Below are 27,872 nucleotides of genomic sequence, written 5' to 3' on the forward strand. Positions count from 1 at the left end.
AAAAGAGAGCCTGCTCTCAATGGTCTTCCCTGAATAAATAAGGGTTTAATAAAATGAAAAAAGATTCAACTCAATGAAAGCCTTTTAGACTATACAATTCTACAAAATGGCTACGCTTTCCAACGTGACGTGACGCCATTATTGTCTCATCTCATCACATTTTCCATGTGTCCAGTGATGGCTAGTTGCAGCATTTCCTGCGGCCTTCACTTAAGTTTCTGTCTCTTTTGTTCTTCTTCTTTTGTTTCCTTTGCTTTCGTTTTTTTCCACGCTTCTCTTCATATTTTCCATCACTCCCTCTGCCACCTACGCTCCTGGCTAGGTGGTATACGAGCTCTGCGTCGTAAGTGTCTGCCATAAGCTCTGTTTGACCTCATTCCTCCCGTTTCCTTTTCTCTTCTCCCTGCGCGTAGACTCTCCCCATCTCCCTTCACCCCCTGCCTATCTCTCCCAATGCCCCCGCATAAAACCTTTATGACTGAAGGTCACCATGTGTGAACTCCATTCAGTGATTTGTCACAGGGCGCGTTACCCTGCAAATAGGAATCACTGCAAGGAGTGTGCAAAAGTGGTGCAACGTTGGGGCCAATATTTCACAATGGCTAATGCTATGCCCGCATTTGGACTGACCTCGCACTCCACAAACGGTGCATCACGGCGACCATGCATTCCATTTCACTTAAGCCCCCCCAACCCCCATTATGCCACCCCCCCCCCCCCCCCCAACACCCACCCTTGTCTGCGGCTCCTCTGAATTGTGGCGCTGTGATTTGACGCATTGGGGTTGGTTGTCTCCAAAGGCCGTGCAGGAGAGGGACCACCAGGTGAAGCTGCTGAGTGAACAAGTGGAGCAGTACACCGGAGAGATGGAGAGGAACGCCCGGCTCATCCAGGACCTCAAGAAGCCGCTGAAGAAAGGTGGTCTCACATGCGCAACGCACACGCGGCGCACATTTTCACGCACACATTCACAGACACGCACGCACATTGAGACAGACAGACATAAACACACGCGGACAGACACTAATGCAAACACATGGACTGAAAGACAAACAGACAGACATGGACTTTGACGTACCCACAGATAGACTGACACACATTCACAGACACGCACGGACATGAAGACAGACAGACATGCACATAAACACACAGACAGACAGACGGACGGACGGACGGACCGTCCGTCCGTCCGTCCGTCCGTCCGTCCGTCCGTCCGTCCGTCCGTCCGTCCGTCCGTCCGTCCGTCCGTCCATCCGTCTGTCTGTGTGTGCTTTTCTGTCTGTCTGTCTGTGTGTTTATGTGCATGTCTGTCTGTCTTCATGTCCGTGCGTGTCTGTGAATGTGTGTAGACTGACAGACGGACAGTCTACACACATAGACTGTCCGTCTGTCTGTCTATGTGTGTGCTTTTCTGTCTGTCTGTCTGTGTGTTTATGTGCATGTCTGTCTGTCTTCATGTCCGTGCGTACAGACAGACAGACAGACAGACAGACAGACAGACAGACAGACAGACAGACAGACAGACAGACAGACAGACAGACAGACAGACAGACAGACAGACAGACAGACAGAAATGCACACACATGGACAGACAGACATGGACTCTGACATACCCACAGATAGACAGACAGACACACACATTCACAGACACGCACGGACATGAAGGCAGACAGACATGCACGTAAACACACAGACAGACAGACAGACAGAAAAGCACACAAATGGACGGACAGACAGACAGACATGCACGTAAACACACAGACAGACAGACAGACAGAAAAGCACACAAATGGACGGACAGACAGACAGACACGCGCTTAGACATACCCACAGACAGACACACACACACACTAGGTCCTCTCCGTGGTCAGGGCCACAGCTCCTCCGGCTGAGTCTTCATGTTATTGCTACATCCACGTAGCGCCGCACCATAGGCGATAATGTTCAACATTTACGGACAACCCTTTACGAGCCAGGGCGGCCATCGTTTATGACCTGAGGAGGACTTTTACTGTGCGTCGGCCCCGGACACAAGCGTGTCAATTTAAGCGATAAAAGTCAGAATGTTAACGGGTTTGTGTGTCGGCGGCGGGGCTGTGGCAGGCCCGTCCTCGGCCGCCCACCGCCGGGTGGAGGAGCTGGAGGCCAAGGTGGCGGCGGCGGAGCGAAGCGCCCTGGAGGCCCGGCGCAGCGGCGAGCTGGCCGAGCGCGACGCCGCCGACAAGGACCGCGAGCTGAGCGAGACGCTGACCCGCGTCCGGCTCTACGAGTCTGTGAGTCTGACGCTAGCGCACACTACGCTACACAACACGAGGTTACCGCACACATACGCTACACAACATTACGCTACCGCACACTACGCTACACAACACGACGCTACCGCACACTACGCTACACAACACGACGCTACCGCACACTACGCTACACAACACAATGTTACTACACACTAGACTACACAACATGTTACTACACACTAGACTACACAACATGATGTTGCTACACACTACGCTACACAACACGATGTTACTACACACTACACTACACAACATGACGCTACAACACGCTACACGATGTTACTCCACGCTACACTCCATAACATGATGTTACTACACACTACACTACGTGACATTACGCCATGCACACACTACACATCACATGAGTCTCAAACACACAGATACAAAAAATAACATCGCAGTAGCACAAACTACACCACGTAACGTACGCTATGCACACACCACACTACATAACATGACGCTATTCACACACTGCATAACATAACGTAACGCTATGCACAGACTACACCGCACAGTACAACGCTGACCCTACACTACATAGAGGTGAAGCTATGGACACATTGTACTGCACCACGCTCTGCTGCACAACTACACACACACACACACACACACACACACACACACACACACACACACACACACACACACACACAGACACACACACACACACACACACACACACACACACACACACACACACACACACACACGATGCAGCGTCTACTAGCCCCTTCCGAGTATCTCCCCAACCACCATACATTTGACTCCTTTTTAACGAGCATCTGTCTGCCCCTGGAAGAGGAGAGAGAGGGCAGGAGGGGAACCGCTAATGGTGTCACTCTGTGATTTATGAAGAGGGAATGAGAATTGACAGACGAGCGCAACCGGCACTCTCTTTATAAAAACCACAGGGGACCGACGGACTGGAAGCAGCCATCGCGGAGATCAAAGAGGGCAAGCGCCAGATGAGAATGAAGGACCGTGAGACGGAGGCTCTCGCGCGGGAAATTAACGGCCTGACGCTCAGGAACAACGAGCTCCAGGACGAAAACGAGGCGTTCAGAGAACGGCTAGGTGAGCGTTTTAGGATGCACACACGTAAATTGACAACGCCATTCAACTTTTATTTTGAAAAGCCCTGAATGGCAGCTGCAGTCTCAAAGAACCCTTGAATAAGAACACAGATGATTGGTTGGATGCTTAGGGGAGCAATAGAGCAAAATGGGGAGACCCAGTGGGAGAATAAACAGGCGAACAAAAGTTGGAAAATATCGGATTAGTTAAGCGTTCTAAATGAAAGTAGCCAAGTAACCCTAATTCATGATTTATTTTGAACTCTACTGAACCCTATCTTTGGATACCCAAGGAGCTCAAATCAGGGGGGATGGATGACAAAAACGACAGCCTGTGCTTTTGTGTCTCTAAAAGGTCTGAGCCCCAAGGAGGAAGTGGATCTCTCTGAGTTCCTTCACGCCAAGAGCCTCCGACAGCGGCAGTACAAAGCTGAGAACCAGGTCCTCACCAAAGAGGTTTGGACCTGCGCCACGCTAATATCAGCATTATTCTCCAGGGGAGCTCTCTGTTTGTTTCTTCATGGCGTTGGCTGACCGTGGACCTTTTTTTGTTCAGATCGAGCGACTTGAAGAGGAGCGGCTGGAGCTGAAGAAGCAGATCCGTCGCATGGTGACGGGCCGAGGTGAACTCTGCGGCCTGACCGTCGCCGTTAACGTTGACCCCAGACACGGATGGGTCAACCCGGTCTCGAGTCTTGGGTTCTGATGTGTGATGCAGCGCGTTGCGTCACCGCGAGAGCCTGGCCAGCTTACCATCCCTGTCCTCGTTTTCCCGACTCCTTACTTTTGTTTTATATTGGTCATAAGTGATTTGTATTCATGAAGAGTTATGTATACAAATCACTTATTCATATAGAAGACGAACTTCTGGTGGAAGTGAGTAAGGAGTCGGGGAAAACAAGGACTCGTGGTTTAGAGTAGAGTAATAAAGTAAAATGAAAAGATAACGGCAGAGTTGGTTTGGCCGATTTCATTATCTTGAACACCAGCAACATCTAAATCAACAACATTATCAACCCCTTGTCAATATGTTGAAATGGCAGCTGTGACTAAGATCGTCGGTTGAACAAACAATCGTGTTCAGACCTACAATCCCAGATGGTTTAACGTGTCTTTATCTCCGTGCTAACCATCCATATGCATCCAGAGCTGGGGGGATCCACCATCGCCCAGCTGGACCAGAACGACGCGGGGCCGAGTAAACTGCTGCTCCTTGACCTCCAGGAGGCCGCAGACAAGATGAAACGGAAGGTCAGCCCCCCTAAACTACAGAAGGCCTGGGGTTCCTAGCAGGGGTCTTTACAAGCATGAGTCTAGAGTAAGAGGCCTCTAGGGACAGGGGCCTTTACTACCAGGGGCCTTTACTACCAGGGGCCTTTACTACCAGGGGCCTTTACTACCAGGGGCCTTTACTACCAGGGGCCTTTACTACCAGGGGCCTTTACTACCAGGGGCCTTTACAACCAGCGGCCTTTACAACCAGCGGCCTGTAGAACCAGGGCTCTGTAGAACCAGGGGCCTTTACAACCAGGGGCCTGTAGAACCAGGGGCCTGTAGAACCAGGGGCCTTTACTACCAGGGGCCTTTACAACCAGGGGCCTTTACAACCAGAGCTCTGTAGAACCAGGGGCCTGTAGAACCAGGGCTCTGTAGAACCAAGGGCCTGTAGAACCAGGGCTCTGTAGAACCAAGGGCCTGTAGAACCAGGGCTCTGTAGAACCAAGGGCCTGTAGAACCAGGGCTCTGTAGAACCAGGGGCCTGTAGAACCAGGGCTCTGTAGAACCAAGGGCCTGTAGAACCAGGGCTCTGTAGAACCAGGGGCCTTTACAACCAGCGGCCTTTACAATCAGGGGCCTTTACAACCAGGGGCCTGTAGAACCAGAGCTCTGTAGAACCAGGGGCCTGTAGAACCTGGGTTCTTTACAACCAGGGGCCTGTAGAACCAGGGGCCTGTAGAACCAGGGCTCTGTAGAACCAGGGCTCTGTAGAACCATGGGCCTGTAGAACAAGGGGCCTGTAGAACCAGGGGCCTGTAGAACCAGGGGCCTGTAGAACCAGGGCTCTGTAGAACCAGGGGCCTGTACAACCAGGGGCCTGTACAACCAGGGGCCTGTAGAACCAGGGGTCTTTAGAACCTGGGGTCTTAAGAGAAAGGGACCTCTAGATCCAGGGGTCTAACACACAGCCTCAGACTGGAATGACCAAAATATGAATTACAATCTATCTCAGATGAAGTCTCCGATCTCACAGCTATTGGAGGCAAGGGGTGTCAAAGGGCAGTGTGATGATGCTTCTGTTGTGTTTTATAGACTGAACACTTGCAGAAGGAGCTGAGTGACAAGGAGAGAGATCTTGAGCAACACAAGACCCAGTCCAACCAGCTCCGAGTCAAATGTAAGAAGGCTGTTCTTTAACCGACGGAAAACGAACATTGGGGTTTATGGGTTGGTTGTTGAACTCGCAGTATAAGTATTTTGACCCCCATTGTCCAAAACATATATGTTTCTATGTAAGCCTCCCAAAGCTAGATAACCCCTAGCCCCTACCTGCTTCTCCATAGCATGTGTCTTCATTCACCATGAAATATATATATTGTCTAGGCCGCTGTTTTTCGGGTTGGAGAAAAAGCTCCTCTTAATTGTATATACCGTAGATATATGTTCTGTATGACATTTTTTGTAGCATTGCATTTTTTTGTCTTTTATATTTTTTGTCTCTTTGTTAATTCATGGTACTGTCATAGTACAATACTTACCGCTTTGACACAGGAATCTCCCATCTGGGAGAAATGCAATATCTCACGTGAATGTTCCCCTTTCGACATTCAACAACGTGTGGCATTGAAGTTCATGTGCCGGCGACTTGAACGCTCCCCCCCTCACTCCGGCTTTCCCTCCCATTGAACCTCCTCTTCAGTGGAGGAGGTGTCCAGGGTCAAGAGCGACCTAGAGGCCACGCTGACAGAAGTCCTCACAGCCATGAGGGCCAATCAAGAGCTGGGGGCTCAGGTTGCCGTCGCCGCCCCCTCCTTGGAGAGACTGCTCAGAGTACGTGAACCACGTCCAAAAGACGTCCATGCGCGTAGTCCCACCACATCAACCGCAGCAATACTAACGCACGACACAGCCCAACCACACGACGACTTGGTCAGTTAGGACAAAAGTTTCAACATTAAAGGGCACATATTATACCACCAGGTGTGAGTGGGATTAGCCGTTACAAGCCGTTTCGAAAATCTGCCTCTTCTGGCGTCACAGGTGGGCGTGTCCACCTAGATGTATGACCGATAGATGAGCAACGTTTGCTACAGTCCCCTGGGAAGGCTGGTAGACTGATCTATCAATCATTGGTGGACACGCCCACTTGGGATGTCAGAAGAGGCAGATCTTCGAAACTGCTTCTCATACTCACACCTGGTGGACTAATACGTCCCCTTTTAACTATGTCAGTTCGTCCATCGTCAAAATGAGGTCAATGGGCCTTAATGGGTTAGAGGGCTTTGTTCTGGGACACCACATTACATGGACCCCGCTCAGAACAACACGATACATAGACACGGCGGCGGGTGCAGCACAGTTAACTGGTCATTCACATTCCGAATCTTCCCAATCATCCCAGGTCATGGAGGGCAAGGGTTCACCCGCCTCTGGGAAGCCCGAGGCGGTCTCCCACCTGCAGGCCCAGCTGGACCAGATGACGGGCCGGAACCAGGAGCTCAGGCAGGAGCTGCGCCTGGCCCGGGAGGAGGCCAGCGAGGCGCTCAGTGGGCTGGCCAAGGCTCAAGTAAAGGTACTGGTCTGCTTGTCTGTCCGGGAACGTATCCCTTGTTTTATTTTATTTGATTCCCCTTTTTGCCTCAACGTTGTAGTCCACGTGCTGTGTGTTCGTGCTCCATGTTTTAGTCCATGTGTTGTTTCTCCCTTTCCCATCTAAAGGACAACCACAATGGAAAAAAGCCTTTGGGCTTTATTATGTTTTTTTTTTATCCTTTTGAACACTTCTGTTCATTGTTGTCCAATAAAGTTTTCAATCAAAAATCAATCAACACTGGGATGACCCGGACCTGGTGGCATTGAGATGACAAACCACAGCATTTATATCTCTCGGACAATGTGCTCTGTGTTTCCCCGTTCAGCCGATGTGTTGTCTTCTGTTGTCCTATCCACGATTCCTGCCCTCGTGAACACGTAGATGATGACACTCCTAGCGCTGTTTTGTTACGTTATTGATCGTAATTGATCCTGGATCAGATTGTGTTGGAGACATGTTGTCGTTCACTACGGATCGCATTGGTCATGTGACTGTGTTGCACTCCCTGTCTGTGCGGCGGTCAGGTGACTCAACTGCAGTCCGAGGCGGAGATCCCGAAGCAATCCTCTAGCGAGTCCCCGGCGTTCCGACCTTTGACCTTGCCGGCAGATTTGGCTCCCTCGAGTGCGGAGATAATCAGCACCCTGAACGAATACGCCATTCGCCTCCTCCAGGTCACTTCAGTTTATCCTCCTTTATTTGTTTGTGTCCCTGATTGAGAAATGCTACGGGTGTGGCCCATGTCACTGTGCTATGTAATCATTTCGACAAATGTATGATTAGATGGAATAAAGTATAATTATATAAATATATGAATGTGTAAGAATTTTTTTTTTTCAAAATGTGCAATATTTTGTGCAATAATGTGTCTGCCACCACAGCTATATAACAGTATGTGTTATTTTTTTGCTAGGAGGTTAAAAACAAAGAAGAGTCATCCGAACAGCTCACGGCCGCTCTGGAGAAGTACAAAAGCAAAGTTGGGGTTATCTTCCACCGGCAGGGTCTGCTGTACAAAGAGCATCTCAGGTGGGTCCAACGAACGCCCTGTCCACCGGAGCCCCCAGTGTCACCCCGCTCCATCTTACCGTCCTCCCTCACAACTTCTGCTGTCAAGCCATTGGGTTGGCTTAGCTCAGGAGGTAGAGCAGTTGCCTTGTAACCGAGAGGTTGCTAGTTCGGTCCCCAGCTCCTCCTAGCTGAGTGTTGATGTGTTCCTGGGCAAGACACTTAACCCTAACTGCTCCTGACGAGCTAGCTGTCGCCTTGCATGATTGACTCTGCCGTCGGTGTGTCAATGTGTATTAACTGTTGTAAGTCACTTTGGATAAAAGCGTCTGCTAAATGTCTTAATAATCTCTCTTGTTGTTTTTGTTGCCACAGTGACAAGGAGGCATGGCAGAAAGAGAGGGAAACGTTTGCAGAGCTGAAGAACAAGATGGAGGAGCAGAGGGATGTGGATAACGTGAGGGTCCAGGAATTCAACGTGAGTCGAACCCACCAAAATTAGGGTGGAATTATGGGTACTGGATATGCAAGTGACCCAATGGTCCAGGATATTAAAACATCAATATCAACCGCAATAAACTAATAGAAATAATATTATAATTGGATTACCAGATGACTCAGAATATTTAAGCCTTCTAGCCTCTCCGGAATTACAATAATCAGAATTTGCTTTTGATAGAAGTGTTTTGCTCGAATCAAAATGCCCGCATCTTTGAACCAGAACCTGCTGGAGACGCTACGGAAGGATCCGGAAGAGTTGCGGCGGCAGTTGGCGGAGACGGTGAGGCAGGTGACGGTGCTGCGGGTGAACGAGAAGACGCTGTCGCGGCGCTACACCCTTCTCATGGAGCAGGAGCAGCAACTCCGCAAGGACAACGGCAAACTGAGGGTCGACAGCGGGCACATGCAGGTCGCCGTCACCGAGAGGATGGGCTACCTGCAGAGATACAAGGTACAAGTAGCCAGGACTCGTAGAGGTACAAGTTACCGTGCCCTCTAGAGGTACAAGTAACCATGACCTGCAGAGATACAAGGTAAAAGTAGCCATGACTTGTAGAGGTACAAGTAGCCTTGACTTGTAGATGTACAAGTAGCCATGACTTGTAGAGGTACAAGTTCCCATGCCCTGCAGAGATACAAGGTACAAGTAGCCATGACTTGTAGAGATACAAGTAGCCATGACCTGTGGATGTACAAGTAACCATGACTTGTAGAGGTACAGGTTAACATGACCTGTACAGGGGAAAGTTACCATGACCTCTACAGTTACAAATTAACATAATCTGTAGAGGTTAAAAGTACAAGTTACCATGACCTGCAGAGCTACCAGTTAGCATGACCTGTAGCGGTACAAGTTAGCATGACATGCAGAGATGCAAGTTAGCATGACTTGCAGAGACATAAGGTACAAGTTATCATGATGACCTCCAGATATACATGGTACAAGTTAACAGGACCTGTAGAATTACAAGGTGCCATATGACCTGATTTGTATAGATACAAGGTTCAAGTTAGCATGACACATACACTGATACAAGGTACAATTCACAATAAGAGAGCCACTTAACATAGTTGACAACTTTGTGACTTCACATGGAAAACCACAGCCTACTCCACAGATTTCCAAGGCCCGTTTACATTTAGAGATATAATAATAATAATAATAATAATAATAAATGAAATGTATATAGCACTTAATATGGTACTCTAAGATGCTTTACATATTGGCCTATCAAAACTATGTAAGACAGACTAGGAATAAAAGAAAAACAGAGGTTAAACATGAAGAATAAGGTGGGAGTTAGGTGGGGAAGGCTAGTGTGAAAAGGTATGTTTTGAGGGCAAGAAGAGAGGGTTGGAGAGACGTGTGGGAGGGGAGTGAATTCCAAAGGTATAAAAAAAAAAAAAAAAGATATGATAAAGATATGATATCCATATCCCCATTAGCCTAAAAACAACACTCTCTTATTCCAAGGAATGGTGGACATTTTCTTGAAACATAATCGAAAATATAAGTATTCCGTTGGACGACGGGTATGTCACATTGTCGATTCTTGCCAACATTCCCATGCTCTGATTAAACAGACATGTTGTTTAATAGGGTTAGGGTTATCAAAGTTTGCAATGTTGGCAGTCTGGGAATTTAGTTTCATGGGAGAATCATTTCACAACCGTCCATGACGGTTGTGGATGAAAGGAACAATATAGGAGGAAAAGGATATATTTGGGCCCCTTTTATGGACAGGAGAGGGAACAGACAGACCCGCCGTTCCCTATGCGCAGAGCATGCAGAGTGGGGGGCACCAAGTACCTTGGGGGGCACCAAAAATTAAGTTTCTTTTCTATTACATTATTGAATTACAATAATGTATAAATTAGTTATGAAGAGGCCCACCGTTGTTTTTCTCTTAATTGTATAACCTATCACTCAGGGCCGGTGCCCCCCCCCCCCCCCCCACACACACACACATCATTTAATGTTGAGGCGCCTAGGGCACCGAAACGGCCAGCGTCGGCCCTGGGAACACATGCAAGAAAGAGAGCGGTAATAGCCTTTGTATTCAAACAGGTGTGTCTTGTTGAGATGGAGAAAGTCTCCTGCTACAGAGATCTGGACAAGGCAACCGCAGAACCCAGGAGCTTTGTTTTAAAAAAAACAGCAGGGCATTGAAAACAGCCGTACATCTAAATCTTAACTCTACATCAAAAACACAACTGCTTAGAATGAAAAACCACAGTACATTAAAAACACCAGAAGGCCTCAATTTAAAACACACAAACTAAATGTAAAGCACTCCAGTACATGAAAGACACAACAGTTCATTGGAACACAGGTTAACAGTATACAGCAGCAACACTGCTTGCTTTAGGGTATTCCCCAAACAACACTTTAAACACGGAGGGAGGTCTGCATTGGGAGTCAAAGCAGTGACACCCTAACCCTACCACCCTAAGGCCCAATCCCATTTCTACCCCTTACCCCTTAGGGGGGAGGGGTAGAACCCTACCACAAAGCATTTACAGGGATTGAATGCATGCCGAGTTGAAACATCGGTCTTTCCCTGTTGTTTCCAGGAAATGGCGGCGTACAGGATCACGGCCCTGCAGAAGGCTTTGGATGAGAGCGTTCCTTCCGCCGACCTCGAGCGGGCCAACAAGCAGTATACGGAGTTAACCGTCAAATACCGAGACACGCTGCAGAGAGACAACCACATGGTGCAGAGGACTTCCAGTCTGGAACATCTGGAGGTACTCACACGTTCCGTTTCAAAGATTCTCTCGTTTTTTGGGAGCATCTGTTTCCTTTTTCAAACTCTTTATCCGGGAAAGCGACAACAGCAACACCAACGTCGGTACTACAATCGAAACTTGAATTAATCCGGCTGGAGAGAGGGGGGGCTGTGCTCGGTGCCAGCGGGGGTTCTGATTGTTCAGGACAGGGAGACGGGACAGAAAACGAAAGTGGGTTGAAAGAGGGACACAGTGAGGTGGAAGTGCACTGAACGAGATGGGGGCTTCTCGGGGGGGGGGGGGGGGCTGTGTTCTAGGTCAACCCTGTGCATTTTCCCAAGTTCCGTGTGCTCGTACTGAGCTGGGAAAAAAAACATTTTAAGTATGTTTCCCCATCTGCTTGGAACAACCTCCAGAAAGACTTAAAACTATCAGAACTGATCTTACTTGATGCCTTTGGCTTATTACTTGGGGACTTATTTTGTGGAAATATTGGACGTTGTACCTGTGATTAATTCCTCACTTGAATCCCCAAAACTGTCTTTAATTTGTGTGAAAATTGTGCGTTTTTGGTTTGCATGAAACATATATGTATCGTCTGTTCCACGCTGCCCCCTTTGCCAGGTCTCTCTTGAAAAAAATAGATCTTAGGCCCGATCCCATTTCTACCCCTTAACCCTTCCTCTTACCCCTCCCTGTTTTGAAGGGGTAAGGGGAAGGGGGGAGGTGTAAGGGGTAGAAATGGGATTGGGCCTTAATCTCAATGAGACTTTTACCTGGTAAAGATAAAGGTTAAACGAAAAGAAAGCATTGATAGTAACGTGTAGCGCGATGCCTCCACGCAGCAGGAGAACGCCTCGCTCCGGGAGCAGATCTCTGAGCTGGTGAAGGAGCTGGAGACCGCCAAGGAGAAGCTCAACACCCTGGAGCAGGCCTGGGAACACTGCAGCATCGTGGGTAAGCAGACCGCCAAGGCCGTGCGAGACGGCCTTATTGACCGCTTTTATCGCTTTGACCGAACGCCACCTCCAATCATCACATCCAGGCGTGGGACTCGTCGATAACTCCATCCTAGAAAAATATTTGAATGCGTTCGATATTTTATTATGGTTCCAAGCGCTGGCCAAGTCTTGCAGGGCATGAGTTACAGAGAAGGGAGTCTGTGTGCGGGTCACCAGCTGTTCAGGCCTTCAGGCGGCTAAGTTGTGACTAGGATGCTGGAGTGGTTATCTTTAAAGGAATTCATGATGTGTCATGGAGTTACAAACTGTGAGCTTTATGGGCTGTGATCAGGTAAATGGTATGGTAATGAGAGCCAAGACCGTTCGGCCGGTAAGCTGTTTGATCATTTTCCCGTGCTATTATTAATGTCTATTGTTATCTATTCTAAAAATAGGTGGGTTGACACTGTCTTATTGCAATGATAATGTATTGGGTACAAAATGTACACTTATCCAGCACAGGTTGTGTTGATGCTGCGCCCTGGTTCAACTCTGGCTCCAGGGTGGGATATGCTTGCAATAACAGCCCTTACGATAAATCGCAACGAGAGGGAAAAAGAGTCGTCCAAGCCAAGAGAAGCATACTTCCAGCGGCATTCATCTTCCGACGTTCTGCGGTGGGGGTGTTGAAATTTCTTCAAAAAATGCCTTCTTTTATTTATGCATTCCTCTTCACCCCCGGTGGGAAAAGCAGCAGGTGACGTCAGGGGCGTGGACAAGGTGAGCAAAGCACTGGCCAACCGCGAGATGGCGTCCGCATCCAGACGCATCACCACGCTGGAGATGAAGGAGCTGAATGAGCGGCAGAGGGCCGAACACGCGCACAAGATGTGCGAGCACGCCAGGAACTCCCTCCGGCACGCAGAAGAGCGCAACGCAGAGCTGGAGGCCAAGTTTGCAGAGGTAAACTCTCTCTCGCTCTTGCCCTCGTCATCGCCCTCGCTCGCTCGCTCTCTCTCTTCCTCTCCCTCTCCCTCTCTCTCTCTCTCTCTCTCTCTCTCTCTCTCTCTCTCTCTCTCACGCTCTCTCTCTCGCCCCCCCCCCCCTCCTGCCTGTCACTTTGACCCAAGGCCAAAGAAAGCTCTCGGATGATGATTGCTCTCTCACACGCTGAGACTTTGGTGTGGTTGTTTATGCTCAGGGTTCCATAGCTACAGTGCTGGTCTTGTTTGACCTTGAAGTTTTAACATTCAAGTCATTATAGTCAAGGTTACCAGGCAAACATCTCCAATTGAGGCTATTTTGGTCGGCTATTTTGGTCGAGTTGAGTAAATATTTTAGAAACGTAGATACTTCGATGTTATGAATCATTAACGAACAGAAAGGGGTGAAGGTTCATCTTGCTTCAAAAGCCAGTGAAACAAAATCCTATTTATTTTTGTTTTAAACGCCCTAGAATGTCTTCTTGAACATAGTAATTATGTCTCCATTATTAATAAAAGTGTAATTTTAAGACAACCTTTCGGGATGATGACACATCAGTAGAGCAGAAAAAAAAAAAACACATTTAAGAAAGCCTTGTTTTCGATTGGCTCCGTGACCCTCCGCCCGTCCCCTGTCCGTCCGTTCGTCCGTCCGTCCCGCAGCTGACCAAGCTGCACCTGGAGGCCCAGCGCGTGGAGCGGGAGCTGAGGGACCAGCTGGCGGACAGCGTGAGCCGGGCCACCAGCGACGCCGACCGCGCCCGCGTGGCAGAGCTGGAGAAGGCGGAGGCGGAGCTCCGCGTGGAGGCCTCCAGGTGAACCACCGCACGCCGGCGCTAGTCCCATTTATTTTATTAACGTGGCATTCTTTTTACAATTGGAAACAAACAAGGTGGGGATTTATTACAAATGTTCGATTTAACCCTTCAATGTACCAATGGGGGTACACATACCCCCATATGAGCAACACTATATACACTTTACATATTTACTAACTAAATACATTTGAACTAAAATGTGCACCTTGTGTGGGCTTGTATTGCCCCCTCCACAAACCCAGTTGTTATGAGGGACTTGGGTTCTCTCCGCAGGCTCCGAGAGGTGTCTGACGTGGCCAAGATGCAGGTGTCTGTGATGGAGGCCCGGCAGCAGTCCAGGGATAAGGAGACAGAGTCCTTCAGGAGGCAGGTTCTGGACCTTCAGGTGAGGAGATAACCCGAGGATCTCTGTGTGCACAGACGATCCCCCAATCGGCAGATGTTACGCTATGTGAGGAGACCAAAATCCATGGCATCCATTCATCTATTTTTGTCTGCAATGTAGAAAAAAAGTAGCTTGTTTGCCACCTACCGCAAAGGAAAAACATACACCTAGTACCACTCCTCAGAACCCATAGCAGTGCTCTGCGGAACGCCTAGTAGCGATCCGCAAAACACCTGGTACTGCACGGTGTGCGTTGTGTGGAAGGCAATCGTTTGCATACGTTGCATTGAAGCACATGGCAGCGGTCCTTTTTTGGAGACATGAAACCGATGGATGATTGGCGGTAGGATGGCAGCGTCTCTCTGCATCAACGGAGTCATTGGCGGGGCAACCCGCTGGTTCATTAACCACGAGCAGCAGGCCTCCCAGTCACGCAGCCAGGGTGGCCAACAGTCCTTCGCTGTCAAGGCTATCAAATGTAGGGCTTGTTAAGCGATATCATACCAGACGGAGTGCTGTTCTACTGAGTATCAGCACAGCTGTGATTCGGTCGAACTGAAGTGCTGGGTACTGGAGATAATCACAGCCGTGCTGATATTCATTTTAACAGAACCGCCGCAAGCGGGATTTTCTCTTTAATGCAACCGTTTTAAAAGCGTTATGTAAGAGTTAACAGAAATAAGCGACAACAGATGAAGATTTTTTTTCTTTCTTTTGTTTGCTAAATGAATTGGCTCCGCGAACGTAAATGGTTCCGAAACTGGGACCGGTTGTTCAAGATTCAAACGTGACAGCATAAGTGCTTACTCTTACTTTCAGACGTCACTCAATAATCATTAGAGGGTGCACCACAAAACAACTTATTATTTAGCTATTACTAATTACAAAATAACTGCTGAAAAAGTACACAATAATTACAGGCGTTAACCGGTGTAATCAATGCTAATGGTGGCAGTTGGGGATGATAAGTAAACTAAACCGGTTGAATTGAACTGGCGGAATTTACTGTTGTGCAATCTGTGACCTAAACAAATGCATAAAAAAACGCTTTCTCCGGCTGACAGGGGTCATCCAGGGGTCAGGAAATGACCCCTGACAGGGGGTCACGGGGTCAGAATCACATTCCACATAGAATACGAGGCCCCTGACTCGCCTTAAATGCTGGAGTTTTACGTGCTTTATCGCCGGTCTGGGGCGATCTGGAGCTGATGTTCTCCCAGAAACGTTTTTTTTTTTAACGGCGCCCTTAGTGTGCTGGCGGGGGACTATTAGGAGCACAGTGAGAGGGAGCAAACACACACTCAAATAAAACCTGAGCAGCAGCCCGGCCGTGGCGGGGCCTCTGATGTTCAGCGCCTGATTGTGGTGTTTGTGGAGTGGGTGAAATGAGTGCCAGATGACGGTCCGACTGCACGTCCCCGGCGTTTTGGAATCGGCGCGCCCGCCAACTCTTTAGTGTCGGTACGTGCGTGAAAATGGAACGCAGGACAAATAGAACACGCTGAACGGCAGTCAATTAGTCACGTCAATTATTTATATCGTGATTTTTTGTTTTTTCATCGTTTCTTTTAGAATTCTTTTGAACAGCAGACAATTAATCACGTCAATTATTTATATCGTTATTGTTTTGTTTTTTTTAATCGTTTCTTTTAGGATTCTTTTGAACAGCAGTCAATTAATCACGTCCATTATTTATATCGTTATTGATTTTTGTTCTTTATCGTGTCTTTTAAGATTTTTTGAGCTTTGTCGGGAGAATATAACCTCGGAATGGGAGAGAGACACTTGATCGGTGCATTCAACCTGAAAACACAGATTTATGGTCTGGATCTCCCTGCGACCCCCCCCCCCTCCTCCTCCTCTCTGCCCCCCTCCTCCTCTCTGCCCCCCCCCCCCCCCCCCCCCCCCCCCGCAGTCCCAGTCGGACGAGAAGGCCCTCCTGGGCCGGCTCCACCAGCAGGTGGTGTCGCTGCAGCTCAGCGAGGCGGCGGCCCTGGGCCGTGCCGAGGCCCTGACGACCCGCCTGCGCGCCCTGGAGGCCTACCAGCTCCGGGCCGAGCAGCGCCTGGACGCCGGCCAGCGCGCGCTCTACCTGGCCCGGCAGGACGGCCGCGGCCGCGCCCGCCACCTGCGGCAGACGGTGCACGCGCTGCGGCGGCAGTGTGCCGGCGCGCTGCCCCTGGCCCGGCAGGAGCAGCTCTCCCAGACGCTGGCGGAGCTGCAGGGGGAGCGCGCCGGGGCGCAGCGGGAGAGGACGGAGGCGCAGGAGCAGCGGAGGAGGGCGGAGGGCCGGGCGGAGGAGCTGGAGGGGAAGCTGGCCGGTCTGGAGGAGCTGGTCGCCGCGCTGGGGGACGCCAAGGGAGCGCAGAAGGTGGGGAGAGGGGGAGAGGGGGAGAGGCGACGGCGACGGCGGGCTCTCACGTCGCTCGCTCTATCTGTGACCTCACCCTCTCTCTTGCTATCCGTCTCTATCGATCTGTCTGTACCCTCTCTACCCTTCTATCCATATCCATCTATCTCTCTCTATACATGTATCCATATCCATTTATCTATATCTATCAATCTCTCTATTGACCTATCTGTACCATCTCTCTGTCTTGCTATCGATCTATCTGTATCGACTCTCTATCCTTCTATTCATATCCATGCATCTATCTCTATACATCTATCTGTACCATCTGTCTATCCTTTTATCCATAATGCAACGATCTATCTCTATACATCTATCTGCACCATCTGTCTATCCTTTTATCCATAATGCAACGATCTATCTCTATACATCTATCTGCACCATCTGTCTATCCTTTTATCCATAATGCAACGATCTATCTCTATACATCTATCCTTATCTATCCATATATCGGTACCGTCTCTTTATCCTTCAATCCATATCCCTCAATCTTTCTCTATGCGTCCATCCAGATACATCTATCCATCTCTTATCTTCCAATTCTGCACTCTATCAATCTTTCTATCTCTGTCCTTCTATCCGTGTCCATCTATCTATCGCCATCCCTCCCTCCATCCATCCCGTGTCCGTCTCTCTGCCTCCAGGTGATGGAGTGGCACCGGCGGGCGGAGGAGGTGCGCCTGCAGGACATGCGCCGCGGCAGGGAGCTGGAGACGCAGAGGGAGGAGATCCTCTACCTGAAGGGCCTGGGAGAGGGCCGTGAGCGCGCCCTGCGCACCCTGGAGGAGGAGCTGGTGACGGAGCGCACGGTGAGACACGCACATCCACACACACACACAGGCACACGAACACACGCACGCGCACGCACACTTAAGCAGACGGGGGCTAGGGCTGCTTGCTCAGCCTCGCTCAAGGCTGTGGACACGGGGATTGACCCGAGCACATTTCGGCTGGGAGTCAGACCATATGTCTAGGAGTAGGCATGTGGGTTGACTGAGTACACGTACCGATGCTGACGACTATGTGTGCAAAACACACTCATCACAAGAATTCAGCCAGCATATTCCTCTCCTCCAAATGTTTTGTCATGTTATAACCGGAGTAGTCCCAATTGAAATGACTAATGAAATATGACCGGCTCCACTTTTACAAGGGAATGTAAAAAATATTCAATAGAGCGTGAAGCATTCCGACAAAGCCCCGCTTTGATCTCCTGCGATAAAGGAAGCGCTTTTTCCCGAGCGATGGCAGCCCGGTGTCTCCCAGCTCGGCAGGGGGGGTCCCAGGAACCGCGGGTGTTCATGAAATCCACAGAAGCATGCGGCGTGGTTTGGGGTTTCCGAGCTCGCTCAGGAAGAATCCATATTGTTAAATAAAAGTGGAACACGGCGTGGAACGACGCCTCGTAACTCCCGTTATAAAGAGAGGCGGTGTGTGCTCCCCCCAGCTCTGGGAAGAGCGGCAGGTTTCTTGGGAGCAGCGGGAGGTGGACCTGGAGCGCCGGCTGGACGCCTTCGAGACGCAGCAGCAGCAGCGGGTGGTCCCGGGAGCCTCCCAACAGGTGCGGACGCCCCTCTGTGTCCTTATTGTTATTATCATTGTTTTTGTCGATGATGGATCTAGCGTCGTATCGGTTGCTCAGCGCTCCCGATGAGCGCACGCGAGGAACACGTGAGAACACGGGTTGATGGCCCGATAGCACACGCAGGTGTTTTGGCGTGTTATTTATATAAATAATGCATCATCGGCCCCGGTTTGGCCCCACTGTCGCTGGCGGAAGCAAGGAGGGCGCCTGTTGGAACACATCGCGCACGCCGGTCGGTAAAGAGATCACTTTCCTGACACGTCGCGGATGGAAGCGTGAAGAACTTTTAATGTAAATTATTCCTCCATGATCATATCAGTTGCCAACCGCATGCTTCCACGCCAAGATCATGTTCCTGGTTGAAGAATCTTTTGTGAAATGAAAGATGTTAGGCTTTCAGATTTTTTTTTTTATGCGATATGCATTTTATCGCCGCCCATTTGGTTCAGGTAGGTGCTATAATGGAGGATAGGGTGAGTGTTTTCTGTATATTATTTAAGCGCACTAGCAGCAAGTGTCATGTGGTATTTCTGGAAGTTTTTGTGTGTGTGTGTGTGTGCGTGTGCGTGTGCGTGCGCACGGTGGTTATACAGGCTGAGCAGCAGGACTTGCTACCAGACCCCAGCTGGCCGGTGGCTCAGCAGCTGGAGTTCGCCCTGAGGAAACTGGGGGAACACGGCCGCACCATCCTGGAGACGCAGGCCTCGTGCAGAGCTCTGGAGGAGGTACGGCCACTACCTAGACCGGGTACCCCCACTACCTAGACCGGGTACCCCAACTACCTAGACCGGGTACCCCCACTACCTAGACCGGGTACCCCCACTACCTAGACCGGGTACCCCCACTACCTAGACCGGGTACCCCAACTACCTAGACCGGGTACCCCCACTACCTAGACCGGGTACCCCCACTACCTAGACCGGGTACCCCCACTACCTAGACCGGGTACCCCAACTACCTAGACCGGGTACCCCCACTACCTAGACCGGGTACCCCAACTACCTAGACCGGGTACCCCCACTACCTAGACCGGGTACCCCCACTACCTAGACCGGGTACCCCCACTACCTAGACCGGGTACCCCAACTACCTAGACCGGGTACCCCCACTACCTAGACCGGGTACCCCCACTACCTAGACCGGGTACCCCCACTACCTAGACCGGGTACCCCAACTACCTAGACCGGGTACCCCCACTACCTAGACCGGGTACCCCCACTACCTAGACCGGGTACCCCCACTACCTAGACCGGGTACCCCCACTACCTAGACCGGGTACCCCCACTCTCTAGACCGGGTACCCCCTGCCCGCTCTGCCGGCGATTTGAATTCGCCCTGCAGAAGGGTCGGGAGAAGGGCAATGCATTTCTTTCTGCTTCCGATACGTTTTTGAGGGAGCCAATCCACAAGCTGGCTTTTCCCCCTGGCGCGCTATTGGCTGGTTTAACACAATGACGACAGGGAAGCGACGGCAAGCAGACAATCGCGTACAGAGTCGTGTGAACTAGGCCCGTTGATCACGCCTCTTGTGCTGAAGAAAATGACAGCAGCCTCCCCAGACCAACGTGCAATGCAATCTACGATTGAGCTTGGCCTGGTAATAGCCAGGCTAGTCACTACTATTACCAGGACTAGTACTCATACCATCACAACCTCGTGTTTATTCGATAACCATTAGAGCTACGAACCCAGAACCCCTCAGCTTGGAGTCAAACATAAAAATATATATTTTTTGCAATATGCGCTTGAACGCCGCCATTTTGGTTAAAATAGGTGCTTTAATAAAGGATAGGTTGGAGCATTTGCTAGACCGCCCTGCCACCCTGATCGATGTTCTATTCAACCATTTCTTATGTTTAATGTTGGATGCGTAACGCATTGATTGATTTCGGAGCTGTTAAAAGGCCGGGTGTCCTGTTATCGTAACCCAACGCACGCGCTTGATCGGAACACTTCAGCGACCAATCAGGATCCAGTATTCACCCCGGCCGCCTGTCTAACCCCGCGTCGCGGCGTGTCTCCCCTCCGGCTGCCCCCAGAGGTCCAAGGGGAGCGAGGAGGCACTGCGCAGCGCCCAGCAGAACGTGCTCTCCAGGGACCGGGTCATCAACGACCTGAGGCTCCGCCTCCCCGCCACCGCCGGCCGGGAGAGGCTGCTGGCCGACCTGGGCCGGGCGGCGGCGGCGGCGGCGGCGGCGGCGGCGGAGGAGGAGGGCGGTGCGGAGAGCCAGCCGGCCCTCCAGGTGGCGCACCACACCATCGGGAGCCTGCAGGGGCGGCTGAAGCAGAAGGAGGAGGTGGTGAAGAAGTACCAGGAGCTGCTGGCCCGAGCCAGACGGGTGAGCGGGCTCAGAGCGGTTGGGTTTAACGTTCATTGTCCTAAAAGGGAAGCTTGTCTTGCAGTCAGGTGGTGGACATGAATAGCACGAGATACACAAGGACACACAACAAAGAGATAGACACAGGCTAATATAAGTTAAAAAACGGTCACACTTATCTAGTCATCAGATTCAAATACAAAGAATTGTGCAAATTGAACAAACGTATTGCGCTATGAATAAAAGAGTTCTTTGTCCTACTAGACTTAAAAAAAGGGACTCTTAGGCCCAATCCCATTTCTACCCCTTACCCCTTCCCCTTACCCCTCCCCCCTTCCCCTTACCCCTTCAAAACAAGGGGGAGGGGTAAGGGGTAGACATGGGATTGGGCTTTAGTCTCCAGCCTGAGGGTAGGGCATCAAATGAACCATGAAGGGGGTGATTATGACAGAGAGCGGGGGGCTCGCTGCGGTGTTGGGGGGTTCAGTGATGTCTGTTCAAAAAATGATGCTCAGAAATAACGGGTCAAAAAGTTTGATCTTATCTTATGTGGTTAACGAATTGATTAATGCTGTTCAAATTGATTGATTGATTGACTGTTTGATAACAATAGCTGCCCTTAAACACACGCCTACCTGTTTGGCATGAGCATTTAAAGAAAACTTTAAACAAGAAGCATGTTTTTCATAGTACTGTACTATTTTTGATAGACAGGATGCCATGGAGGAAGGTACTTCTCGCCATGCACTTAAAGCTTAAACGAAACTGATCCCTGGTTCTGAATTTCTTGTTCCCCCAGGAGCAGGAGGAGGTGAACAGGAGGCATGAGGAGGAGGTGAAGGCTCTCCATCAGAAGCTGGACCTCTACTCTGACAGCTCACTGGACCGCTTCAAACAGAACACACTGGTAAGTGTGTGTGTGTGTGTGTGTGTGTGTGTCTGTGTGTGTCTGTGTGCAATCCAACTGTTCCGTTTATTAACAATGGTTACATTAGCAGCAAGTCAGCAACACCTATTCAATGCTGCCAGCCGCCAGAATTGTTTGTTGGGGACAAGTTAGTTTTCAACAAAGTTAGGGGGTTGACAAGCTATGTGCAATCACCCAAAAACGTTGTTACCAGAGTGAAAATAATTCAGATAAATTTGAAAGCGTCTCCTTGTAGCATCGTCTACTTTCAAATACAACGGATAAAGATGGTGCTTTCACCTAAACTTCCTCTCCAATCCATGAGTACCTCAGCACTTTGCGTCACGCCCCGAATTATTATTGAATTAAATTATTCTCGCCTTGCCTTGCCTACGCTCAGTTTGAACGGTACCTTAGCGTTAGCGGCTAACGGCGGCTAGCTGCCCTCTTCCAGGACCTGCTGAAGAAGCCGTCCCTCAGCGTGCCCACCCCCAAGCACCTGGTGCGGCTGGCGGAGGTGGAGCAGACCGTGGTGGAGCAGGACCACTCCCTCTCCGCCCTCAACGAGAGGCTGAGGGCGGCCGTCGCCGACGCCGACCGACAGAGGGTTTCCGTGGCGACGCAGGCCAAGAAACACCAGGAGGAAGTTTCAAAGTAAGAGCTGGCTTTTTAGTTTTTAATGTAGTGCCCATAGTCCACCCTTCGGAAAACACTTTGTTCCCCAGTCGAAAAGCGTCCTGTTTGGGTCTCACAAAGGGTTAACGAACATAAAAATAACTTAAAGGTGACATATTACACCACTGGGTTAGGGTTGTTAAGGGTTGTTATATTACATTATAACAACGCATTGTAATTGTTATATTACAATGTTTATGTATAACACGACGCAAGGGTCGAACAGAAGGGACAGCCAGAGCTCCATCTCTGGTGATGTGTCACTGTGTTATTTGTCTTGACTGGACCCCACTGAAGGGGCAGTGCTCCCTCCCAGCTGTTCCAGTAGATTATGCTCAGGGAGCCATAGCCAACCGGGTTGTCAAGTCAAGCATTGGATTGAGTAGAACAAAAAACCTATTTATCTGCCGCATAAGACACACAGACACAACCGCGTAAACACTCTCGCACACACACACACACACGCAAACACACACACACACAGATCCACACACACACATACACGCACACACACATACACACACACACACATCCGCACAAACACACACACACACTGGGTATTTTGAAGGATTATGATAGGTGCTTGGAAGTGAGATTGTTAAACCGTGAAGGCGCTGTGTAAACACGTCATGTCATTTTTTTTTTTTTTATCTTTCATGACAATTTTTGATTGTTGGCTTTCTTTTGAAAACTAATCGAATTACTATCATGTGAATACTATGATTCCATTGCTTTGAGTGAAAATTGAGATTTAGGTTTCACAGTCTGTCCAGTCGCCTCGTAAGACATTCCTGATCGAGGTATTTCCCGTACGGCTCTCTGCAGATTAGCCTGGGTTTTCGATTCCTGTTGAAAGCCTTTTCCAAACATTTCAAATTGTAGCAATCTTCGTCTCAACAGCTTTTCTCCCTGAGAGCGATATGTTTTGCTTTACTTCCGACCAGATTCATCCAGCTAGCCTGGAAATTCTCCTGGCTCAGAATGATTTGTGATAACAAGACTTGAAGTCATGTCTAGCTCAACTGGTAGTTTGCCAGGGTTAAGGGGTCAGAAATTGACTGAGACCTCAGAAGGCTTGAGAGATCAACGTGTCAAGTATTTTTGTGTTTCAAGTTCAAATTTTAAGTAAATAGAAATGTTGACTAAAGTAACCAGCTAACACTATTCAACAACATGCTAACAGAATAAAGTAACCAGCTAAGACCATTCAACCATACGCTAACCGCATTAAAGGGGACATATTACACCACCAGGTTTCCACCGAGATGTGTGCTTGATAGATGAGCAACGTTTGCTACAGTCCACTGGGTAGGCTGGTAGACCGATCTATCCGGCACACATCTAGGTGGACCAGTGATGTCAGAAGACGCAGATTTTACAATTACAATTAGGGCATTTAACAGACGCTTTTATCCAAAGCGACTTACATCAGTTAATACACACATTGACATACCGACGACAGAGTGAACCATGCAAGGCGACAGCCAGCTCGTCGGGAGCAGTTAGGGTTAAGTGTCTTGCTCAGGGACACATCAACACTCGGCTAGGAGGAGCTGGGGATCGAACTAGCAACCTTTCGGTTACAAGACAACTGCTCTACCTCCTGAGCTAAGCCGACCCATTTTCAACTACTAATCACACTCACACCTGGTGGTATAATATGTCCTCTTGAAGAAACAAGCTGAAAGAATTCAACAAAAAGCAAACAGCGTAGCGCAACAAGCTCCCAGTACGACTCCTGAGGCTAACAGGAATGCGCGGTCGATGTATTTCTCCCCAGGCTGGAGGAGCAGCACGCGGGCAGGGTGAAGGCGCTGGCCGGGGACGGTGAGGAGCTGAGGGCCCAGGCCGCCCACACAGAGAAGCAGCTGCAGTACCTCCAGAGCGAGCTGGAGGCCCAGAAGGAGGCCAACGTCCGCTCGCCCAGCAACACCATGAAGAGCCTGGTGGAGCGTCTCAAGGCCCAGCTCGCCCAGAAAGAGAAGCAGCTCAAGGTTCGCCTTGTCCCACACTATTACTGTAGGATCAATGGATCCCGAGCGTAATCCCAGTGCTGAGCTAAGCACTTATTTTTAGTAGGTGCCAGGGGGGCCAGTTACGGTATCGTATGAGAAACAGATGGGGGGCCGGGACACTGGGGCGTCTGACTGTTTTAGGAGGGTTCAATATGTGTGACCTGAAGTTACATCAAATAATATCAAGCCCGCCCCTCTTGGTTCCTCTTGGAACCAAGCAACTGGTTGTTATTATTCAAAATGTATTATAAAAGCACGAAGAAAGAAAGAAAAAGAAAGAGCACCGAAATGGCAGCTTGGAATGTGCGTGACGTCAGCTCAGATGATACCCTTTTTTTTTATATTCACTGTAAGTCATCGCCTAGAACTGCATCCAACATCGCCAGAACAAAGCGGCAAAGGCAAACGAATGCGGGCAGAAAATTCCCCCCTGTGCCTCAACACCACACCCTTCAGTCACGCTGAGGTCAAAGGTCAAGGGAATGTAAATCGCGGCATACTAATCAATAGAGCGGGGATGGCTGGCAACTGCAAGGTTGCTAGTTCGATCCCCGGCTCCTCCTAGCTGAGTGACGAGGTGTCCCTGAGCAAGGCACCTAACCCTAACTGCTCCCGACGAGCTGGCTGTCGCCTTGCAAGGCGCTGTCGTCGTGTGTGCCTGAATGGGTGAATGTTAGGCAACGTTAAAGGGCTTTGGGTAAAAGCGCTTTATAAATGCAGTCCATTTACCATTTAGAAAAAGTGCCCCTGTGCAGTTATCATTGTCTCTTCCTGTTTGTTCCTGTCTAACACCAAACCCTTCCATCAGGTCAAAGGTCAGGGAATGTGAACCGCGGGGTACTGATCGAATCTATCTGTCCTCCACCCTCCACCTCCACCCTCCACCTCCACCCTCTCACCAGGCCCTGGGCAAGGCGCTGCTAGAGCTGCGGTCGGAGATGACGGGCCTGGCGGAGCAGCAGATCATCTCGGGCGCGGCACAGAGAGAGGAGAGCCTCAACGTCCAGACGCTGGTGGACAAGCACACCAAGGAGCTGAAGGTGAGCCAGAGGAGCCTCCTCTCCCCCCCCTCCTCTCCCCCCCTCCCCACACAGACATATGGAACATCGCACCCGGAGCCCCACGGCGCAACGCGTCTCTATTAAGGACGTGAACCTATCGTCTTACCCTCTTTGTTCAGGCACAGGTAAAATAAACATTGTGTTAAGAAAATGAACGTTGGAGAAGCGGTGTGTGTTGTCTGAAGGGCTTTACGTTACGCCTGTGGGCTAAGATCCCGATGATGGATGGTTGACATGCAGAAGGCCGAGACCTCAATGAAGGAAACCTCTTGCTACAACTGTAAATCAACGGGAAGACAATATGCCGACGCGCAGTATGTCACGTCTTGGCGCAACGAAAGCGTTGTATGCCTTTTAAAGAGATATCTGTAAGTTGCCGTTTGACAGCTAGATGCAGACGAGTTGTTTAATCCCAAACGTGTCGTTTGTGCAGCCGGTTCCCTAGGTTAGCATTTGATTTATGTCAGCCGCATACATTGACTCGCACAGTAGCCTAGCTTCTGTTGATTTAAAGGGAATGCGATCACAAATACATACGCATCATATGATGATGAGTCCTTTTATCGGCTGAGGGAAACCCCATCTAGTTATCGTTCCGTCTGCGTTGCCGTTCAGCTGCGACTGCAGGAGCTGAGCAAGGAGCTGCAGTCTGCGAAGGAGTCGGTCAGGGGGGCGCGCGGCCGCGAAGAGGCCCTGAAGGAGGAGGTGGAGGAGCTGAGGGGCGACCTGCAGCGGAACCACAAGAGCCAGGGTCGGCTGCAGGGGGAGAAGGAGCAGAGAGACCACGAGCTCCAGGAACTCCGGCAGCGCGTCAAGAGGCTGAGCAGCGGGCTACAGGTACGCCCAACCACCAACAACCACCCCTTAGGTTAAGTTATCCGTTATTGTCCCCTTATGGGGGAGCTCTCTCTCTGCTTGTAACCCCTCCGGGAGCCGGTGAACACACAAGGGGCACACCAAAACACCCGGAGCAGTGGGCCGCCGCAGGGCAGCGCCCGGGGAGCAGGTGGCGGTTTCAGGTGCCTGGCTCAAGGGTAACCTTCCCCTTGAACCAGGGCGGGCTGAATGGGAGGCAGAGGAGTGTCATGTAATGAGGCCGTGTGGAACCGTAAGACTGACTGCAGGCTGTTAGGGCTGTAAAAACACAATGGACTTGACTTACGCACCACAGCCACGTACGCACGCGCACGCACACACGCCTCCCACACATAGCAGCTCTGATATAACAACAGCAGAGAAAGGCCAAAGTAAACCACCGTTATGGGACACTGAATGTGTTTTGTTTCCCCTCTGGAAAACACACGGAAATAACAAAACAAGCGCACAGATTACATTAATCATTTTTAACGAATTAGTTCTATAAATGTACAGGGCTTGTTGTAACAACAGTCGATAACAGGAGCACTTAAATGGGCATGAAACCCATTTGGAATTCTTCCTCATAGTTATAAACTCTACACGTCTTCTAAATGATTGTGCTTAAATGGTGATACACGCCTCTACTAAGGTCTTTGGTGGCACGGTGGCTCAGAGGGTAGCACTGTTGCCTCAGCTAGGCTCTGGGTTCGACACTGGCATTTGCCAATCAGGAAACCTTTCCACTCTGGCCTTTCTGTGTAGAGCTGCATGTTTTACCCTTGTTTTACCCTTCCACAAAACATCCGAAGTAACACTCCGGCATAGGCCCACAATCAAGGCAAGGGCACTACAGACTGGAGCTGGTTCCCAGACACTCGAGTGTGTGAGGCTGCCCACTGTTCTTAGCGGGCTAGGATGGTTCAAATGCAGAGGCTGAATTTTTCCCGAGGCGATTAATCAACTACACCTTACTATCTTCCATGATCATGCAGAGAATAAGGTGTACTACTTTATAACTAAACAGTGAACCCCATTTCAACTAATGCAATGGAACCCTCAGAACCAACAGGAGGCTGACGACCGGGGCTCCACAGTGGAGAACCTCCAGAGGAAGGTCAGGAGGTTGGAGTCGGAGCTGGAGAAGAGGCCGTCGTCCCCAGAGAGGAGCGCCAACACCACCACCAACAAGGAGGACAACAAGGTCCAAGCTGAAACCTCCCCTCACGGCCCTTATTCTCCTATAGCGGCCATTTTGGCTCCGAACGCAAGCTGGGTGGGGAAACTGAGTCATGAAATCTGCGTTCACGTCCCCCAAACCAGCTACTGTTTAGAACCAAAATGGAACCAAGATGGCAGCAAGGTGGTATAAGCCACATTCTTCCATTAGAATCAGCCATTGTCCGTCTTTTATAGCGAGATTTTATACAACTTGTGTTTCTAGCTAGCGCTGTTGGAATGGGATGATTTATGATGACGCAAGTCCAGCACGAATCTAAAAC

General features: G+C 50.0%; 1 protein-coding gene across 1 annotated transcript in view; it reads left to right on the forward strand.

The window, feature by feature from the left end:
- cep290 (centrosomal protein 290) overlaps positions 1-27,872 on the forward strand; it is a 46,788-nt gene that overhangs the window by 8,102 nt on the left and 10,814 nt on the right. Inside the window, exons 12-40 of the mRNA XM_056599773.1 lie at positions 801-918; positions 2,104-2,273; positions 3,206-3,368; positions 3,723-3,823; positions 3,924-3,990; positions 4,515-4,618; positions 5,678-5,762; positions 6,285-6,415; positions 6,987-7,157; positions 7,703-7,852; positions 8,092-8,207; positions 8,562-8,664; positions 8,908-9,138; positions 11,262-11,435; positions 12,263-12,374; positions 13,110-13,321; positions 14,005-14,156; positions 14,433-14,544; positions 16,460-16,915; positions 17,599-17,763; positions 18,402-18,515; positions 19,133-19,264; positions 20,579-20,878; positions 21,657-21,764; positions 22,219-22,418; positions 24,220-24,433; positions 25,357-25,494; positions 26,131-26,352; positions 27,434-27,574. Of these exons, the coding sequence (XP_056455748.1) occupies positions 801-918; positions 2,104-2,273; positions 3,206-3,368; positions 3,723-3,823; positions 3,924-3,990; positions 4,515-4,618; positions 5,678-5,762; positions 6,285-6,415; positions 6,987-7,157; positions 7,703-7,852; positions 8,092-8,207; positions 8,562-8,664; positions 8,908-9,138; positions 11,262-11,435; positions 12,263-12,374; positions 13,110-13,321; positions 14,005-14,156; positions 14,433-14,544; positions 16,460-16,915; positions 17,599-17,763; positions 18,402-18,515; positions 19,133-19,264; positions 20,579-20,878; positions 21,657-21,764; positions 22,219-22,418; positions 24,220-24,433; positions 25,357-25,494; positions 26,131-26,352; positions 27,434-27,574 (4,662 nt within the window). The remainder of the gene's footprint in view (positions 1-800; positions 919-2,103; positions 2,274-3,205; positions 3,369-3,722; positions 3,824-3,923; positions 3,991-4,514; positions 4,619-5,677; positions 5,763-6,284; positions 6,416-6,986; positions 7,158-7,702; positions 7,853-8,091; positions 8,208-8,561; positions 8,665-8,907; positions 9,139-11,261; positions 11,436-12,262; positions 12,375-13,109; positions 13,322-14,004; positions 14,157-14,432; positions 14,545-16,459; positions 16,916-17,598; positions 17,764-18,401; positions 18,516-19,132; positions 19,265-20,578; positions 20,879-21,656; positions 21,765-22,218; positions 22,419-24,219; positions 24,434-25,356; positions 25,495-26,130; positions 26,353-27,433; positions 27,575-27,872) is intronic.

Source organism: Gadus chalcogrammus, chromosome 9 (assembly GCF_026213295.1).
Source record: "Gadus chalcogrammus isolate NIFS_2021 chromosome 9, NIFS_Gcha_1.0, whole genome shotgun sequence".
Classification (NCBI taxonomy): Eukaryota; Metazoa; Chordata; class Actinopteri; order Gadiformes; family Gadidae; genus Gadus; species Gadus chalcogrammus.